Raw genomic sequence first — 20,813 nt, forward strand, 5'->3', positions numbered from 1 at the left:
TGCTGAGTGCACCTCAACCCATTCCTATTCTGCACCGGATTTATTTTTCATGGTTGGAATCAGCACTGACCACCTGTTCGAGGTAGTTATATTCTTCAACTTGTTCAAGTGTTTTGTTACCTACGCTGAGTAGGGCACATTCAGCATGTTTGTTACATCGTTACTTCAGATTTATTCATATTTATTTTTTGTTTGACGGCCCCACTTTCTGATTGTAGTTCGAGCATTTTTGCATGTGTTCTGCAGACTCATTGAGTAAGACCACGTGGTCTGCAAACCTGAAATGGCTCAAGTATTCCCCGTTTATCCATAGACCTGCATTTTCCCCGTCAAGCTTCCTAAATAGCCCCTCCAGACATGCTGTGAACAATTCTGGTGAGATGGGATCTCCCTGTCATAGTTCCTTTTAGGTTCGGGAACCTTTTGGTTTGCTTGTGAAGGACTATCCTGCCTGTACATCCCTCATATATTTCGTCTAGGAGCCTTACGTTGGTTTCCTCCATTTCTTGGTTCTTTAATGCTTCCAATACTGCTGTGGTGTCTATTGACTCAAATGCTTTTTCATAGAATATAAATGTCATGTCAACAGGTTTATTATACTCTGTGGATTTTTCTATTACTAGATTGATGACATGATGTGATTCATTGTAGGGTATCCTTTTCTAAACCCAGCCGGATCCTTGGGTTGTTGGAAATCTAGGCTGTGACTTATGCACTTAACTATTACTTTGGTAAACAGCTTGAACTGACAGGCTGCTTGGTCTGCAATTCTCAAGGTCTTTGGTGTCCCCCTTTTTGTGAATCAGAACTATGTCAGCTATGGGCAATCAGAGTCCTTAAGCATTCTGAGATTAGTTTAGCACGCTTTTCCACAACGACATCTTCTCCCTCCTCTAAAAGGCAAATGGTTATGTCGTTGTCACCTTCAGCTTTTCCTCTTTTCATGCTCTTGAGAGCCTTTTCAATTTCATCTTTGGTTATTAGTGGGACTTTGTGAGCCAAGCCTGTACTCTTAGTTGTTTCCCCTGGTGTAACGTCACATGAATATAGCCTGGTGTAGAATCATTCCGCTACTTTTATTATCTCGTAAATGTTGTGTGTAATGCTACCCTACTCGTTTTTCAGTGCGTACACTGACTTTGCTGATAGCTAGCTTCCTCTTAGTTGCTCTTAAGCTTCCTCCTATTTCCAGTGCTTCCTCGATCACTACCATGTTGTACGCACAAATGTTGTTTGTTTTACATCTGCTAATTTCGACAGCCCTGCTAATTCAATTTAATCCACTGTACTCACAATTTCATGTTCTTACATTTGGAAATAAGTTCCTTTGTTTTCGGTGTTGATTTTCCAGTTTGTTTCCTGCATGCTGCTTCTCCCACAGCTACTGCAGGGTTCGTGACTGCTGTTGTTAGATTGTTATTTAGCATGTCAACATTGTCTTTGTTCTCATCAATTAAAAGCGCTAATTTGTTCTGAACGGTTATTGTAGCTCCTGCATCCTGGCTCTACCCGACTCCTTCTCTTTTGGGATTCCGCCTTATTATACACCTAACCATCCTATGATTGCTGCTCCGAATCTTGGCTAGTACCTCCATGTCCTGACTTCCTGTTCAATTCATTCTTCCATCTTCTGTTAGCACTATGGACAATAGGTCCTTTGACCATCCAGAGAATTTGCTGCATCGTCTAGCTTGCACGTAGGGCTGTGCCAGCAGTTGGCAGTCAGTTGGGAGATAAAAGTAATTAACCGTCTCAGTTTCCATGACCGAGCCATATTTTTGAAGAATTTCCTGACAATTCCCTGACTTTTCCAGATGTGCCCGGATTCCCTGACAATTCCAGGTTTTCCCTGTTTTCCAGGTTGGTAGACACCCTGTATCTGCTTGCAGAGGAAGCACAAATATGTACAAGCTGATGAGATGGCACGTCCATACAGTCTGGCTTAACCATGGTGTGTGAATACCGTGCAAACAAAGCAAAATGCTCTTGACAGGCAGTGAGCAGCTGTGCTTCACTGCAATGCTTCCACGTACTGCCAAGCTGCCTGCTTTCATTTTCTCAAAGAAGAAAATTGCGTCAGTGGAAGTGTTCTGAAGAATCGTTGCTACTGTTTCGAACAAAAGGGGCCATACAGAAAAAGTCCTTACATTCTACTAAACCTTCAAGGCATGAAATTAACAGCCCAGTGCACACGTACAACATTCAAGGATGCTCGTCTTGGACACAATTAGCAGGCGCCAAATGCCACATCTTGTGGTTACCTACACCGGAGCTCACCGCTAAGCTAACTGCTGGCCGACACAACTGCACTGGCCTCCAAACAATGCTACACCAACACTGCCTTTAGTGGGATTAAGTGCAGCAAAACCTCAATATAACAAGCTTCAATATCATAACATTCCTGATATGACGAAGTTGCAAGGAATAAGTAAACTGTATTTCATTTTGATATACTAACTAAGTAACTGCTGCTATAATTTCAACACAACAAAGTCTCTTCACTTTGAGAAAAATTCACCCTAAAGGACATTCTTTTAAAGGGAAGTTGCGCTGGGTATGCTCACAAAGACGGACACAGAAAAAACGTACACTTTCACGTGAAGATGGCGCACTGACTGATTTACACTAAATAAGGCAAAAACATATATACCAGAAACAGAATGAAACAACGAATTCCAGAAAGAGGGGAAAGAGGAGTTAGAAGCTTAAAATGTGACGACAGCAGGTGTCAAAGCCAGTTTACCTGCTATCGTTAAAAAGATGTTTCTAAAAAATTGAATCTCACGCTAGACTCAATTTAGACTCAACTCATTGCACAGCTTTTCTCATGATGTTTTCACCTTTTATAGTGCTTTTCTTTCACGCCCTCCGCTCGCTTGAATATCTTGACGGAAGGGGTGCCCATACACTCTCCCTCACACCCTCACATCACAGCAAATGCTTCAAATATCTCACGGGACATTTTACCTTCCCAGTGGAACAAAATGGTGGTTTCATCGAAGGCAACGACACACTTACACCCTGAACAGTGTGCAGCAAGACTCCCTACTGTATTGACCTGTTGGCAAGCATATCTGTGTTCTGGAGTCTTCGTTAATAAAACGGCCTGTTTGTGCGATGTACCAACCGATGACCGCAAGACAAAGTATCTTATACATGACTCCCTGAGCGCAATTCACAAATTTGCGCACGTGCTGCACCTTTCTTTTTTGTCTCCACAGCCTTGCAAAGCCCAGCGAGCTTTAGAGGTGCACTAAAAACAACAGGTACATTATGCTTGCTCCCAATCTGTGGGAAATGCTGTGTACATATTGCAAGATGGCCGGTTGCCTGCGTTCCTTTGACAATAGTGCTTAGAACTTTTTCTGCAACTGATACCAACAATGAGTCACGGTAACCGCTTTTGTTTAGCCAGTTGACTTGAATGCTAAGGCTTTCCGTGATATGGTGGGAGCAAGATCGCGTGCGAGAGACCTGAAAACACAATTCCACACTTGATTATGGGCAGAGTCGAAAGGTAGTAAGTAGGGGTGTAGGGGTGTGCGGGTCTTCAGTGTGAAGAAAGGATGTAGACTAACTTGTATGCTGATCTTGATTGCTTTGGCCAGATGATTTAGACTCAACTTGTTGCACAGCTTTTCGGATGACGTTCACAACTTTTATGGTGTTTTTCTTTCACGCCCACATCTTGCTGGAAGTTCTTGGAGATGGCTGCATCTGCCTTTTCCTGGCACTGTGATTCTTCAAGAACGGCAGATTCCCCAGTTTTGCCTGTCTGCAACAGCCTAAGTCCACTATCGAGGAGGCATTCGACGGTTCCTTTGAAAGTCGAGCCTAAACCCTTCGCTGCCATGGAGGAGGGCATGGAGGTCCCAAAGTAGACGGATCTGCTGGAGTTACTTAAGCTGTGTACTGCCGGGCTGCTTGAACTCAAGCAGTCTCAGTCCAAGGGGGCAGGCATGTGGGATTCACGGATATCCGTGATATTCCCCCATCCCGGTGGCACGCTGCAGAAGCGAGAGGTGTCACTTCCTTTTCTCCAGCAGACGTACACCTCCCACCGCAGGGCAAGAGTGCGCCATGGCTGGCTTCCTTCCACATGACTGATTCGACCAGAGTTCCGGGAGAATGGCTGGTCCAGCCGGGTGGACAGGGGAAACGGGCTTTTGGACATAAGACGGCACCTTTGCTCCCACTTGCCTTCCTCTGTCCACCCCTTGCGCCACTTCCACTCGGTCTTGCCAGTGGATGAGCAATGTGCCCAGCAAGCTTTGTCGGGTATTCAATTAAAGCTGGTGTTGGCGATTTTTGTTTCTTGTGAATTCCTGTCTGTTTTCTGCCACAGTGCCAGTTGGCTGCCATGTGGTGCAGTCCAGTGGAGCTAGCACTGCGTCCTAGGCTTAAGATTTGGACTAGGTGGCCATAAGAACCCTACCCACAGGTCCGAGGGTGCATGGAGTCTATCTATTACCGCCACTATAGCATGCGACATGGAAGCACAAAAGGATGAGAGCTCCTGCCTTTGAAGCAGTGCCTTGTGCCGCTTCAAAGGCAGGTGTGTGTTGCTTCCTTGGCCCACACTAGGATAACAAAGGTCAAGTGAACTTTGACGCGCAGCCGAGATCATCATTCACCCTCGGATGACACAAGAACGAACAATCTTGAAATCGCAGCAAAGCAGCAAAGTGTATCTTAGAGAAGAGTTGTTAGTGACTCTCATAAATAAGAGGTGAGGAATCCAGCAATCTTATTGGGGAACCCCATTTAGTGGGCTGCTCAGGGTGCATACCGCCCGCCCTCCTAGCACATAATATTTGTGGGAAAAAAACCCTGCAGCTATAACGTAATAATGGTTATAACAAACAACAGGTGGTTCCTCTTTACTCTCGTAATAGTAAAGTTGAACCATGCAGTCGGTGATCACAGTGACAGACTCATTTTGTGCGCTTGTAGTGGATCAATTCACCAACCAAATATCTGTGCAGTTTCCCACACGGGGGTTTTCTAAAACAAGGTTTAACTGGGTGCCACCGAGAGGCTATTTGTAATTTTATAACGTCGAAATACTTGAAGAATGTTCGAAGTTTTCAAATATTGCCATTCAATTTGACCCCAATCGGAGTATAGTATTATTCGCTCCAAAATATAAAGGCTTGAAATATTCACGCACAACTGAAAAATACAGCCACCAAGCCGCTTTGCAAATTAAGGGTGGAAAAGGTGCTTAGCCAATAAACGCTCAAGTAATAACTACACAACTGTGCAACATTCGCCCTTTTGCACATGTTGTCATCACGTGATGTTATGTGCTCTCCAATAAGGTCTTTCCAAGGCATTTCTGGGCACATGATTTTTCTGAACGGCATACATTCCTGCTAGAAAAAAAAAAGAAAGAAAAAAGAAAGAAAAAAGAGAGAAAGAAAGTTGCAGTTACCTGGTAGTAGCCGGTGTGGTAGCCAGCCATATACCACGACATGAGCATGGACGCTAGCGCCTCCTCGCTGTTCGGGAGTTCGCCGTGGGGAACGGGAGGCGGGGGAATAGAGTGCTTCTGCAAGAGGAGAAAAAAAAAAAAAAAAAGACACATTGACTCAATTCGTAACCTTACTGTGTTTGGCCAAATCAGTTCACACATCCCTGTACAGCTTGGCCATACCCACAGGTGTGGAAAATTAGCTGCACCATATTCCGAGTGCCCAATTAAACCAGGATAGCCTATGCAACGGCATAAGGAGGCACCATACATTCCATTTTCTTTTGAGCTGCTACTTAGACCCAATGGGAAGACAACCCTCAATGATCATAGAGCGAAAAGTCACCAGTGGGAAAACTGAGGATGAAGAAGCATCAACTGACATCAAAACTATCTCGAGACATGTCTCTCGAGTGCTGGAACAGACAACTATCGACAACTAGACGACTTGAGTGCTCGAACAGACAACTAACAGACAACTCAAACTATATCGAGTGCTGGGACAGAAAATGTGCTGTAGTGTTCGAAGGTGATTTCGGGCCCCTTAACTGTCTTGCCAGCTCTACAAAAAAAGTGCTATTCCCTAAATACCTAGCACATGAGTGTCAAAAAATAGGAACTCATTTAGACCACGGGCAGTAGGAAAAAGAACATAAGATAGAAACCCCAAATTTATTTCGAAGAGGAAGGCATTAATCTTTGACAATGCATATGAGCCAAGCATACATCAAACAATTTATTTTCTAGAAGAGTCCAGACTTGCAAAGGCTCTTCAAAGCTCTCATTGCTCCTCCAGGAGGCCCGGGGCCACATTGCATGCCAGAAAAGTATTATTTAATAATCATGCTATCTGCAATTAGAAGTAAAGTTTTACTAAATGACTCTTTTGAATGGCTTGATTTCAGACTGCTGTTCTCCCTCCTGGTTGGTTGCCTTCCTTTGAAACTTCAAAACGTTACAATCACATGTTACTGCACCACCGCGAAGACAATCTTAAGCAAAGTCTTTATGAGCCTAAAAATAGTTATTTGGCGCATCATGTAACAGCATGTCTGTCTTGGCATAGTTTGGTACAATGGGGTTTGGCTAAGTTCCTTTATTACAAATTCCTTTATTACAGATTTCGTCACTGGTTATTAAAGGAACTATGAAGACAGAATACAAGTTTGTTTTATTCGAAAGATTTCGCGTTTTATAGTGCCCCCAGCGCTTGTATGGCAGCAAATGATGCCGTGTTCACTGAGAAATTGATCAATTTAGGTTAAAACTTTGATTCTCGCGCCAAATCATGGGTTTTCGTAATGTCAGCAATGACGTCAGAAGCACGTGCATTCAAGCGAACTTCCACTGCGTCATTCGGGTTTGCGGCCTTGCTGTCTGTCAGCCCTCCCAGACGGCGTTTTTGAGCGTATTTGCACCTGGCTTGTTTTCGTTACTGTAAAAAGTGATCGTCTCGTGAAATCTGGGGTATGCTCGACAAACAGGGTCACGTAAGACAATGCCGCTTACGCCAATCGGCCAGTGTTCTGTAAAACAACTACAAAGTGGCGGAGCTGTGCAGCTAAAACAAGCATAGTGCGCCCAGTACCAACAGCAGTGCGCATCGGCACTTCTATGCTTACGTGCGTTTCCGTAACTTTCATTGTTTACCGCACCGTTCTTACTGCTGTAAAATGAATATGCATTACACTTAAGTTCAAATAGTTCGTTCGGAAAGCCTAGAAGCCGTGCCTAATTAGCGTTTGATTTTCCCGTCCTCAGCCAATCGCACAGCTGGGCTCATATGACATCATAGGTTCTGTTGCGGGAAATGAGCTAGTGGGTCACATGGCCATTCCGTTTTTTTCTAGTTATGTAGCTTATTTGAGTGAAGGGTGCGTTAACAGTGGTGTCAGGATGATTCTATTGAGGCAATCTTTCGAATGAACCGAACTTGTGTTTTGTCCTCATAGTGCATGTTTACCCAATATACGTAATATAATTGGAGGGCCCCGTAATGCCACCGACAGCTTTATTTAATTTTTCTATTTCTCGTGAAACCAGTGTGCGGAAGCTAGCCACAAAATGTCATTTAGCTACACTAGTAGGCAACACAGAAATACTACAAAATAATTTTGACCACCAAGATCTCTTCAATGTGCAGCGAAACCTCGTACACTTCGTACACGTACTCGTACATGCACTTCAGAACATTGCTTCAATCCAAACTTCAAGTAAGTTAGCAGTATGTGCCCTAGCAGCGGTGAATAAAGCAGCGGTGAATTCAGGTCAGTTAGGCACCTGTTTCATTTCATGGTGACAGCTGTAAATGTAACGTGGCATTGTTTTCATGAGTGCACTCAACAGCATCTCCAAAGAGGGTTTCGGGGGCTTGTACCAATCTGCTAAGATTCAGAAATGTCAACGCAGACTTGAAAAAAATTGCAATGGACCAGTGCAGGAAAGCCATTCAGCTGCAGAACAACAACTTCCTACAGGCAGTGGGACATTCTGAAGCAACCCTCGGGCTTCGTAGGTCTGAATGCAATGGACCACGCATGTAAGACAACACAATGCGTCTCCCCAAGGTGTTGAGAACGTTCATACATTCTCAAACCAAGCCTTATAAGGAGTCTATGTATTCCACCGAAACAACTTGTGTAAGCCTTCCCCACTGCTGTTTCTTTAACACAAGGCCACCACCCACTTTTTTCCGAATGCAGTCAAACTTAGGTGTAATGAACTCCAATGTAACGAAACCCCCGATGTAACGAACCACGTAATTTTTTTAACTTCAAACGTATCCACACCATGTATTTTCACCCTCTGTGTAACAAAGTCCCGTTTGCCAAAATTTCAATGTAACAAAGTTTCATGAACAACTAGGCACGAAATTTTGCTTGTACAGTGTAGACCGCTTATAACGTATGTCGCGGGAGCCGCGAAAATCCGCACTATAAGCGGTACCGCACTATAACCAAAACGTGCGCGAATTCAACCAAATCGCCACGTACCTCTCAAGTCATCCTAAATTTTTTATCACCCAAACGCACAGCGCCTAAAAACGAAGGAAGGGTCTTTATTTTGTATTATTTTTAACATCAGCCGCTGCTGCCGGGTCTCACACATTGCAAAAGCGCGGTCTTACAAACGGCGAGTGCGGCTTTAACTTCCGTTATGTTTGTGTTTTGAAAGACGATGGCTGCGTTTTTGGCGTCTATGAAGATGCCGCAGGACATGATAAGAAAGGCCAGCGGGATTTTTTTTTACCCCACCTTGCGTTCACGATGCCGAAGGCGGCTGCTTATCAGCGCAACGTACTGGTGGTGGAAATCTTCGCGCGGCTCGCTTGTTTGGGGACAGCGGTGGCTTATCTGCACAACGTTCTAAAGCGTGAACCGCATGGAGCGATTTCTCGCGAAAACGTGCAGCGCACGCCGCAGGCGCGGCGACGCCGGCGCGGATACAACTGACGTAATGTGTGCGGCGCGGTAAGAGGCGGCAACATGGCGTCGGCACTGGCCGTCAAGCGGTGCAGGCAGCTCCTCCAGCGACCACATCCAACCGCTCGCTGAAATGCCGCACGAGGCGCAAGCGAAGATGCTCATGCAAGAAAAGAGCTGATAATGTGACCGCAAAGTGGAATATAAACTGCCATCCATGCTGCTTGTGAAAGCGCCCATCAAAAAATACCGCGGCGGTAAGCCTAAAGTCCCTTCATCTGATCGAGGGACTTTAGCCTAAACACCTATGGCGCGGCTAGCCGGCTCGGAGCGCTTCGAATCTCCCGCCATTAGGTGCGCGTCTTTCCATTGGTGCAAGTCGTCAGGCTCCTCCCACTGCCACGCGAAGAAGCCACCGCGAGCGCGGAATCGTAGACGCGAGCATGAAAAAAACGCACGCGCAACGCCGACGTGCACAATTCGTGTGCGAAAACGGGCCATGCGGTTCACGATTAATAGAAACAACTTGCCACGCGCGGACGGGGAGCCGGTCGCTATCTTCCGAGGTGCATCAAGCAAGGGCAGCTGTGGTTATCACGTACGCGCGAACTAAAGGGTGCCTATTTTTTGCTTCTGTGTCGAAGTAAGAGGAGAGCAAGGGGTGCGCGCTGCGTCAGATGGCCGATTTTATCATTTCTTTTTTTCTTTTGCTACCCTAAAACGATGCCCCAGCTGCGCCGGTCGATGAGCAGACCCGCCGAAAAACCGCACTATAAACGGTATTGTGCTTCGGCCAACCGCATCTTAAGCGGTATGCTTATGCATTGAGTTCTATGGGAGGCAAACCGGTGGTCACGAAAACCCGCGTTATATCCGGTCCCGCACTATAAGCGGTTACGTTATAAATGGTCTACACTGTACAAGTAGATATTGAGAGATGCAAGCGCTGAAACGGGGTATTGATAAAACGCGAACGGCGACTTGGGCCACCCAATGCCATGGATGCAGCGAGCCAAGGAGTCTGTGAGCGAGCTCCCTGCCTACAAGCGCGTATGGTGCTGCCGCCGCTGTATGCCGCCGCTTTTCCCTTCGTTCAAGTTCGCTCATGCTTGTTGGGTTCCATCGTTCCAGTAAGTGCTAGTTCAAGCATCTATGGGTCTTCATGAGCCTTGCACGCGCGTTTTTTTCACGCCCGCGTCCGTGCTTGTGTGCCGGCGGCGGCCTCTACCTCGCCAGAAAGTGACTCGCGCTGCGCGTGGCAGTGGGAGAAGTCTGACTACTTTCGATGGCGATGATGATGCTTAGCAACTTCCCCTTTGTAACAAGGCGGCGTTGCACAGTGAGCTTAGTCATAGCGCCACTGTACAGTCACCAGCAAAAGTTTGCGGGCGCCGGGTCGAGGCTCAAGGAACTGGCGTGCTAGGCGCGCTTTGCGCATGCCTGTCCTTTATTAGTTACGGGGCACCTCTGATCCCTCGCATGCCCGCGACATGCTTTCAATATTTGCGGCAGCCGCTGTGGCGCCATGTGACCATCGCTGTCGTTCTGCTATCACTGGTGCAACAAAACGCGTCGCCCGCGGCCGCCGTTTACGTGGCGCGCAACGTTGAATAAATCTTATCTTCGAAGTGATGCATTGGTCAACGACTGAATTTATTTTACAGGAGTTATTTCGGCTACCTGTTGGAAATTGCGTCTGATGACGGGGTGCGTAGAAAAAAGTCGTGTCGCCAAATTTAATATTGCGGCAAAGTAAACTTTCTCGTAATATTGCGGCAAAGCAAACTTTCTTGTCTAACGTAGGTATCATGTAAAAACATCATACTGAAAGTGGCTGCGAGGATGGCGTTATCATTACGCCAAATCACATTTACTTGTCACAGTTAGTTTATAGGGAAGCTGTAAACGATAGGGAATTCCTGTCTGCTGTCAATGCATGACATTCAAAAGAGAAGGTGTGGTTACAGAAAACGGCTGTAACCCTCATTTTGTCGGAACTACCCCAGACTAAATTGTATGATAATTAGCTGCGCAGACGACTACAACGTTTTGCAAGCCTGTTTCAGCCCCGTGTTTGTCCTATAGAATAAAACATTAGTCCGTATTGCTTCCATTCACCTGAATAACTTGGAAGTAAGCGGAACTTGGAAGTAAGCGGGATTCGCGGCCACAAGTGGCAGCTGTGTAACCGCTGTGTTCTGCCTTTCTAGCAAGAAGAGCCTTGCCTCGTGCATACTGCTCCTTGCCGCCTGGCCGCTGATTACCGACGGAAGACATCGACAATCATCCCATCCAGCCAAGCCGCATGGTGTCACTTCTGACGTCACGCGCCACCAGGACACTATAAAACCCCTGGCGACGCATCAACCCTTCGGGATTCGCGGCCACAAGTGGCAGCTGTGTAACCGCTGTGTTCTGCCTTTCTAGGTAGGAATTTTTCCACTCAATTCTTGTACTGAAAGCTTCTGTGGCAGCTTATCCCCCTCTTTTGTTCCTATGGGTGTCGACGTGTGCACCTATCAGGTGCGCATCGGCAGGTTTTTTTCCTGTCGTTCGCTACAGTGCCTCTCTCAGAGCCGTTTCGCCGCTGGAATGAATTTAATCAGCGTTCTTGGTCCGAGGCCTTCGACACTACTGCTGTCCGCGTGCTTGGCATTGCTCCTGCTTTGTGCAGGTGACGTTGAATCCAATCCAGGGCCTAAGATCGAGGACGTTCTAACTTTGTTAAAGAACTGCCATGAAGATACTACGACTAGGTAATTTGAATGCAATCAAACAGCAAATCAGCACCATTGAGGCCCGTTTGGCTGATATCGAAAAAACTGTGAACAATGTATCGGAATTCCAAAAAACTTTTGACGTAGTGGCTGATTCCGTGCAGGAAGTTAAGGCGAACGTTTGTAAAACAAATGAAGGTCTTGCGGATGTCGTTGATGACATGAACAACCGTATGAGGCGTAACAACCTTATCATTAAAGGCCTACCGGAAGAAGAAAATGAAGGATACGCAGAATCTGAATGTATTGTCAAAGAGTTTTTTTCAACCCACCTTGAAATCGAAGCTGGAGACATTGAGAGAGCCCATAGACTTGGGAAACCCTGGCCTGACTTTCACCGTCACATTATTGTTAAATTTCTTAACTTTAAATTAAAACTGGAAGCCCTAAGTAACGCCTCAAAATTGAAAAATCTTGAAGAGCCCAAAGTCTGGCTAGAAGAAGATTTTTCACCCAAAGTACAGCTAGCCCGGAAAAAGCTGCGCGATTTTGCGAAATCGAACAGAAAAAGCACCGAGAAATACACAGTGTGCTTTAACAAACTGCACATGCACAACTCCACTTTTTGTTATGATGCTGCAAATGACTGCGTTGTCAAGGTGGCCTCAACGAAAGCGCCCTCCCCACAATGAACTTCTAAAGGGTCCCTTTACAAATCGAAGTCAAGCAAACCGTTATCCTTGCTCATAGCAAATTTTCGTAGCATCTATAACAAAATTGACACCCTAAATGCTATTTTGTTCACGTGTTCGGCTGATATATTTGTAGGCACCGAAACATGGCTATCTGAAGATGTTCCAAACACTGACTTAACACTTCCCTCGTCATTTATGCTCTTTCGCAAAGATAGAGCGGGCTGCCGAGGGGGAGGAGTTATAATCGGTGTGAAATCTAGTTATCACCCATCACGTATTTCCATTTCCTCCCCTCTTGAAATCGTTTGGGTTTCTTGCTATTTTGAACATGTTCATTGCGTAATCGGTGCCTGCTACCGGCCACCTGATAGCCGGCAGGATTTCATAGAAATTCTTAACGATTCGATCGATACCATTTTCCTCAAGTTCCCCAGTTGTCTATTAATTCTTACCGGTGACTTTAATTATCCTGATATTGACTGGGCCTCCCTAACCGTTCATGCTCAACGTAATCGCCATGAACAACTAAGCTTTCTGCGCTTACTTCACTATCATAATCTCAAACAACTCGTACATGAACCGACACGTGGCGACCACATACTAGATCTTGTCCTCAAAAATAACCCACAGCTTGCTAAAACAAACGTACTGGACGAAATCAGTGACCATAACGCCGTACATTGCTCGTTGCTGTTACCACATGCCGACAAATCTAAAGTTAAGAAACGTATCTTTAACTACAGCCGAACCAACACTGAAAAACTAAACGGTTTGTTGCAGAACTTCTCTGAAGACTTTGAACTCAACTTCGCAAATCGTTCAGTGCAGCATAACTGGTGTTTGTTCCGCAATAAACTAAAGGAAGTAGAAGAATTGTGTGTACCTACACTATCAATAAGCAAAAGAGTAAATGATCCTTGGTTTACTCGAGAAGTAAAAAGAAGCTTAAACAAAAAGAAAAGAGCATACCAGAAAGCGACTAAAACGAGCGACCCCGACGACTGGCTTAAATACAAGAGTACATCCAGCGCGTGCGCGGATGCAATTCGCAAGGCCAAAAATGATTTCTACAATTGCACGCTCCCAAACCTTTTAAAACGGACCCTAAAAAATTCTGGAATGTTATTAATCCAAAGAACAAAAACTCTGCCCCACCCCTCACAAGTGAAGATGGCAAGACCTTGCCTGTTGCAGAATGTGCTGAAAAACTGAACACCTACTTCTCTCAAGTTTTCACTGTTGAGCGACCACTAGATAGCTCTCTCGATTTGCCGTCACTAACCATTCCACACCCGTTCTCCGCTATCATAATCACTACGCATGGCGTAGCCTGCGCAATAGATCGTTTGGCACTCAAGACTAGCCCCGGACCAGACGGAATTAGCGCGAAACTTCTAAAACTAACAAGTCCCTTTTCGTCATATTTTCTTTCTTTGATTTTTCAACAATCACTTGATTCAGGATTCATACCAGAAGATTGGAAATCAGCTCATGTGACCCCAATTTTCAAATCGGGTGACAATACAATTCCCAATAACTACAGGCCAATTTCACTAACATCAATCTGTTGTAAATTACTCGAACACATATTATTCACGCATATAATGAACCACCTTAACCTGAACAAACTGCTCTTAAATAACCAACATGGGTTTCGCAAAGATCTATCTTGCCAAACACAACTCTTCGAATTGGTAACCGACCTTCATTCCGCTCTAAACCTGTCCCGTCCTATTGATGCAATTTTCATTGACTTCTCGAAAGCCTTTGATCGCGTGCCACATAGGTAAACGTCTGTTACTAAAAATTCGCCACCTCCAACTTGACCAAAACACAACACGATGGATAGAAGAATTTTTAACCAGTCGTTTCCAGACAGTCAAATTAAACAATCATATTTCTAACCAAACACGTGTTTCATCTGGGGTCCCTCAGGGGTCTGTGTTAGGTCCTCTTTTATTCCTGATTTACATCAATGACATAGCATGCAGCCTAAAATCAGCAATTCGCCTGTTTGCGGATGATTGTGTAGTATATAGAGAAATATCTAATCCAGCAGATACAATTATCTTGCAATCTGATCTGATTAAGCTAGAGGAATGGTGTAGCCGCTGGCAAATGGAAATCAATGTAGAAAAAACCAAACACATAATGTTTAGTCCTACCCCCGAGGCAGTTCCTGCTAACTACAAAATAAATGATACTCCAATAGATTTAGTTCAATCGTTTAAATATTTAGGTGTGTTCTTCACGGCGAATTTAAAGTGGACGTGCCACATAGAATACATAACTACTAAAGCCATAAAAAAACTTGGCCTTCTCAAGAGGCGCCTACATTTAGCCACCAAGGAAACCAGGTTTCATGCATATAATTGCCTTATCCGGCCCTCACTAGAATACGGTTCAATCATATGGCATCCTCAGGGCGCAAACTTAACTAACCTCTTGGAATCCGTCCAGAACAAGGCAACCGGTTCATCACGTCCTCGTACTCGCGTTACCAAACCGTATCTTCTTTAAAGGATTCACTTCATCTTCCCTCGCTTGCCACGCGCCGAAAGTTGGCTCGACTATCTTTTTTTCATTCGCTGTACCACAGTAGCACGCCGTTTTCCCAGCTTCATATCATTCCACCGCCTCATATCTCCGCCCGGGTAGACCACATTTTCAAAGTTAAACCAATTTTCGCTAAAACAGAAAGATATAAAAACTCTCCTTTAGTCCTTGCAATCGCAGAATGGAACTCGTTACCTGCTCACATCGCAGAACTGTCCGATTCATCATCCTTTCAACATGCACTCAAAACCTTTCTTGAAGTTCTTTGATGTCGCATAAATCTTTCTTGTGTTTTTCTTTTTTTTTTCTCTGTATCTTTTTTGCCCCCAGTAGAGTGTACTGTTTGCGCTCTTTTGTTTTTGCTTACTGTTTTAAGTGTATTTCGCGTGAAGCCCTTTTTTCATTCAATGTAATGCATTGTTGTTTGGCGTTGTTTCTGGATTGTACTTTCAGTTTCTCGATGCAATAGTCATGTACACCATCTCTGCCTTCATTTATGTTCTGCTGGAAAAATGCACTGTACTTTTGATCATAACCCCACTCTATCCCCCCCAATGTAATGCCCATTCGGGCCTTTAGGGTATGTAAATAAATAAATAAAATAAATAAAACTCTTATCCACAACCTGCTTTTTTCGTGACCTTCTTGGATTCCGCCCAGCTCGGCTTGCCATCCTTCATCACAGACTGGAAGGGCTCTAAATTTTTTCCCATTTCTCTTCACTAAAACTTGGGTGTGTGTTCCGCCTGTTACAACTGGTGCACCCCCTAGTCCTCATAGGAAAAACTTTGCGTACGAACTGGAGCATTTGCTCTGCACTCAACAGTTCTGAGTTTGTTTTCTGTTATAGTGCAGGCCAGTAAAAGTGCTTCACACTCATCTGAGTCTGTAATTTATTGCCACTTGCACTCGCCACTTGCCATTTGCCACTTGCACTTGCCACTTGCACTCTCAACTTGCCACTTGCACTTGCGTCACTGCCTACTTAGAACTGCCTGTAAGGCGGGCGATGTGCCTTTTTTGGTCCTCCGGAGCGCTGAACGGCATAATTTCAGAGCACGCACCAACATCAATTGTGGTAGCTACAGGCATGAGTGGCGAATGGAAATTCTGGGTCAGCTGGCAGTTTATCGGAGCTTAGGTTAAAAATTAGAGTATAATTTGTGCTCAACCAGCAGTGCCTCAGGGAAGATAAAATGTGTTCAATGGTGCGCGCCGCCCAAACGGCGGCCGCGGGCGACGTGTTTTGTTGCACCAGTGATAGCAGAACGACTGTGATGGTCACACGGCGCCACAGTGGCTGCCGCGAATACTGAAAGCATGTCGCGGGCACGCGAGGGATCAGAGGTGCCCCTTAACTAATAAAGGACAGGCGTGCGCAAAGCGCGCCTAGCACGCCAGTTCCTTGAGTCTCGACCTGGCGCCCGCTGGCTGCAGATGGCGCAGCAATGCAGTTTGGCGCCGCTCATCCACGCACTGCACATCTCGCAAACTTTTGCTGGAGACTGTACAATCACCTCGCCAAAAAACTTTATGGAATTTTTGTGCTAGTCTGACTTCTTTCTTCGCACATCTTCCCAGATTCTTCTCTGCTCTCATGGAAGAAAGCGGCACTCAATGGTGCTGCAACAACTGTTATGCAGCCATCAATGCCAGTAGCAGCCCAAGTGACACTATGGTGTAAGCGAAAAAAGTGACCTCTTTTTGGGGACGATGCCCTGGCAAGCCATTCAAGTGTTTGCCGTGCTTTACCGCTTAGCATAAGTAATCTAAGAAGCCAGCTAGCTTCAACTGTTATATGCATATACGGTTTAAACTACAAAGCATACGTAATGTTCCTATTCAGGTTTGGCTTTTTTCAAAACAAAAATTATTTATATCACGGAAACTGAATTTCTGTGTTTTCTGGTGCCAGGCACTTCAGAGTTTAGCATAGGTTTGTGCAAAAAAGCCGCAAAATAGCTTTGTACCTTTAAAATGAACGTGCCAAACACCAGCAACAAAGGTAGCAGCAAATGAAACAGGCACAGGCGTGTGACCCAGCGGTGGGTGACATGCCCATGGTGAGTCACGCCCCAAAAGGTTCATCGCATCCTTTTGCACACAGTGGTGATCGCCAGCCATGAATGCTCTGCTCTGTCAAGCCGCACTGCTACCCGGCGACACATTTTCCATATGCTCCGAGTCTAAAATTACTTTCTTGTGGAAGGTAGCCAAGTGCAGTTTTCATGGTCGCATATTTTGCTGCTTCACTAAAAAAAATGTTATTTTCTGGAAATGTGCACTTCATGAATATGGATTGTGTGCTATTGAGACACACACTCCAATTACAATAGCATGTAACGGCAGCCGTAGCAAATGGTGCCTCCTGTTAGCCAAAAGATGATGATCATGATGCTGCAAAAAAAAAAAAAAAAAACACTTTTGGTCGAATTTTTCATTTCTATCTGAATTTAGTTTGAGGCGAAATTTTAGTAAGCTAATAATTGGGAAAAATAATTGTATTATACGTGGGTTTTTACAACGGCCCACAACAGACACCAAACGACCGAAACAAGTTAACATACTATTTTAAAGGAGAATATTCGACCACTGACACAAATAAAAAAAAGTCATGGTTAACAATTACAATAAATAAAAGATAAAATCATAATGTGTTTTGACCCTGTGTTACAAAACACAAAACATCTGTTACTAAGAAGCTTCAGAACGCACTCCTTCCAAAAAGAATCGCTTGAAGCGGCACCCACCATGAACGGGGGAAGTCTGCCAAGCAGAGGTTCCACTGGGGGCGCATGTGGCAGCGACGGGTGCGACTGAAGGAAGGAGGCATCCTGGAAGCAAGATGGGGCCCATGAGCCCCGTTAAATTATGTACTCAGCCAACAAATGTGCCCCTTTCTATTGAGGAACAAAATACAGTGCCAAATGTTTGGTTGCCACAGCTCAACCATTCAAAGACTGTCCCCCATCTGTGCAAATAGTGCCCGATATGTTTCAACACTTCTGAAAGTATGCAGCACTACGAAGAAAGCATGCTGACCTTAATTAATTGTGCATTCCAAGGACAGCGGAAGAAAATATTTGGTTTGATAACGCATGGCTCTTCAAGCCCTTTCAGCAGATTGCAACTGAAATGAGGAAGTTATTCTAGGCCGTTCGAAGTTCACAGGTTCATTTCAGCATTTCATTCCTGCTTGAATTGTAACTCCACTTCCATTTGGCAGCTGAGCTCTATCAGAAAAACATATTTCAATGCAGCAGCAAATACTTCGGGAAATGCAAAGGTGAGGCAATGACATGCTGCCACTTATGGAAAGCTGATACTGGAAATACTGCTGACGATTGAATCGGAATTGAAATGTCAATAGTCAGTCAAATATTTACCACTACTGACAGTTGATGTTTTAGAAAGCCTGTCAATGACCGACTATTACTCTAATTATTGGCACAATGATAGTCACTGATTACAAACCTGTAAGGGCATATAATGCTATTGATTACCAATTATCGCACAACTTTCCATTAACCCTTTGAGGGTCAAATTTTTTCGCCAAATGCGTCCCCCCAGGGTTGATTTTTTTTATTGCGGATTTAAAACCTACGAACGAATCTATATCGAGAAAAAATAATCAAAAATTTTTTTGGGTGACCGTAAAGTGACAAAAAAAATCATTTGTGTTGTTACATACATGTGGTTTATAATGGCGTTACACAAGAAAAATTCTAAATAAAAACGAGAGAGTAACAAGCCGGCACCTTTTGAGTGAATCAAAATCAGATAGACATCAGTTTCGCGGGCGCTTTTTGCGGGAAGTGCTTTTTGCGCTTCCCGCTTTGCGCCTTCCCAAAGCGGAAGGCGCAAAAAGCGGGATACCGAAACCAGCCCCTGCGCGCCCGCCGGCGCACGCGGCCAGATACGGGAGCGATAGACGGCGCACCGCTCATAAAATACAAAAACGGGAAAAAAGCCTCATCAGTTTTGCAGGCGACCTTGGTTTGTAGCAGGCGCAAGAAGCGAGAGGCGCACAGGTACCCGGTGGGTGAGCTTGGAAGGCAAAACCGGTTTTTCTGGTTCCTACCTTCCAAGCCCAAACTTCAAACGGTCGTAACTTCTGCTACAGACCAGACAGAATGATACTGTTAGTCTTGTTGCACTCCTTGATTTGTGCACAGTTCACTGGCACCTTGTTCAGCTGCATCACTCTAGCAGTTTTTTACAAAAGCTGCCAAAAAATCAAATATAAAAATCTGAATAAATTTGAATGCAGTCACTTTTCACAAAAACAAATTTTTTAACTACAACCAGAACGAAAAATTACATGTCTTCCCATTTTTATCGTCATAACTGTAAAAACACGCATTTTTGGTTTAAGACCAGTGTGCCCCCTTACAACAGATCATTTCTGTTGGTTTGTCTGGTCCCCATGCATTTTAAATGGAGTCCACTCCGCTCATAACGGACCCGGCTAGAGCAGACTATCGGCTACAACAGACTAAATTTTAGGCGAAAGTTGTTTCGACTGAACGTTTATAGCGGACTACCGCGGGGCTGGCACCCAATATGCTTTTTCTTTGTTTAGTTTGGCAAAAAAACTGTTATGTCTGGCAACCTTGCTGGCAGCCGAGTCGTTGGCACAGCCAAGTCAAGCCAGTGCCAGTGGCTTTTTTTTTGTGCGACCAGCGGCACGAGCGGCAGGGTAGCTGATTTCACTGTCGGGTAAATTGAGTGTAATTTACGTTGTCGAACATGGGGAAAAACAGGCCGACATTGCCAGAAGTACAGGCTTGTCTAAGCAGACAATCCGCTCTACCGTCAAGAACAAGGCCGCTGCCGCTAAACGCGACTCCGGTGAGATTGAAAACAGTGCTATCAAACGCGCAAAGTGGTGCACCCGGAGGTGAGTCGGCCCTCGTCAGTTTTTTTTATGTAATAAAAAACTCGGGTTCAGTGGAGTTCGGTCTTTATTATTCCCACACATGCATCATTCCCGTTCCGTTCGGTGAAAAAGGTAAGAAATGCCTCAAGTAGGGGTTGGTTCTCATCCATTGTGTGCAATCTGCCGGTAACTGTGCGCAGTCCAACTGGTCCAACTTTAAATTTCACAGCTGTCCGTCATCAAATTATTTCATAACAGCTGTTTCAGTGACCAGACTAAAATCGTTAAAAATGTGGAAGCTGCCTTGGGGGAACGTCAGGCAGTGATCCGATTTGTTTGATGAATGGTTTCGGGGAACTTGCTTCGTCGTGAAGGGATTTAAAAAAGCCTAGCTAATTCTGATGGCCACGACTGATGTTTTATAGCCGGTTAATAATTGCACCTAGTGATATTTTTGCTTTATTTGCTCAGCGTATCATGCGTCTTTACACGCTTGATCGCATGCACTAGGCGTTTTCCAACTGCCGGTGCTAAGCTTTAGAAACGGTGTTTACGCGATTCTTTGCCCTCGTGCGAACACTGTGCAGAGGTGCTGCAGGCGTGTAGAAAGAACAAAGAGTATGTACTATGTACATGCAATATCGGTCAAAGTACCTACATTAGAGCTCATACACCCCCCACCCCCCTCGCCGGATACTGCCTACTTCGGCTACAGCGGACATTTTTTTCCGGATTAAGAAGGTCCGTTGTAACAGGTGTAGACTGTATAAGGCTGTTTCAGGTAGATTACGGCACTCTGTAGTTCATAAGGAGCCACTAAAGCTATTTTAAAAGTTTCAGTAAAAATTTTTACAATAAAAAAAGTGTGCACAAAAAGATATTTTTCTGCAAGTCATGCTGTGTGAAATTTCATCCGGAGCAGATATTTGAAGTCTGATTGCATATATGATAAGAGGAGCTCAATCTTTACAAGCTGTGAAAATTTCAGCCTCCTAACTTCGTTATTAAAAACAAAAAAGTTGTTTCGAGGAGCATGTCCCCTTAAATTCCGTCTCAAAACTGGTTTAAAAT

The 20,813-nt window shown here is 44.9% G+C and overlaps 1 protein-coding gene across 1 annotated transcript in view; it reads right to left on the reverse strand.

Moving 5' to 3' along the window:
- The window catches only part of LOC144169368 (survival motor neuron protein-like), a 39,623-nt gene that overhangs the window by 4,477 nt on the left and 14,333 nt on the right, over positions 1–20,813 (reverse strand). Inside the window, exons 6-7 of the mRNA XM_077698484.1 lie at positions 17,614–17,697; positions 5,435–5,551 (exon numbers count right to left, since the gene is read on the reverse strand). Coding sequence (XP_077554610.1) covers positions 5,435–5,551; positions 17,614–17,697 — 201 coding nt within the window. The remainder of the gene's footprint in view (positions 1–5,434; positions 5,552–17,613; positions 17,698–20,813) is intronic.

The sequence above is a fragment of the Haemaphysalis longicornis genome, unplaced genomic scaffold (assembly GCF_048455015.1).
Source record: "Haemaphysalis longicornis isolate Haplotype H1 unplaced genomic scaffold, Haemaphysalis longicornis Haplotype H1 scaffold_2, whole genome shotgun sequence".
NCBI lineage: Eukaryota > Metazoa > Arthropoda > Arachnida > Ixodida > Ixodidae > Haemaphysalis > Haemaphysalis longicornis.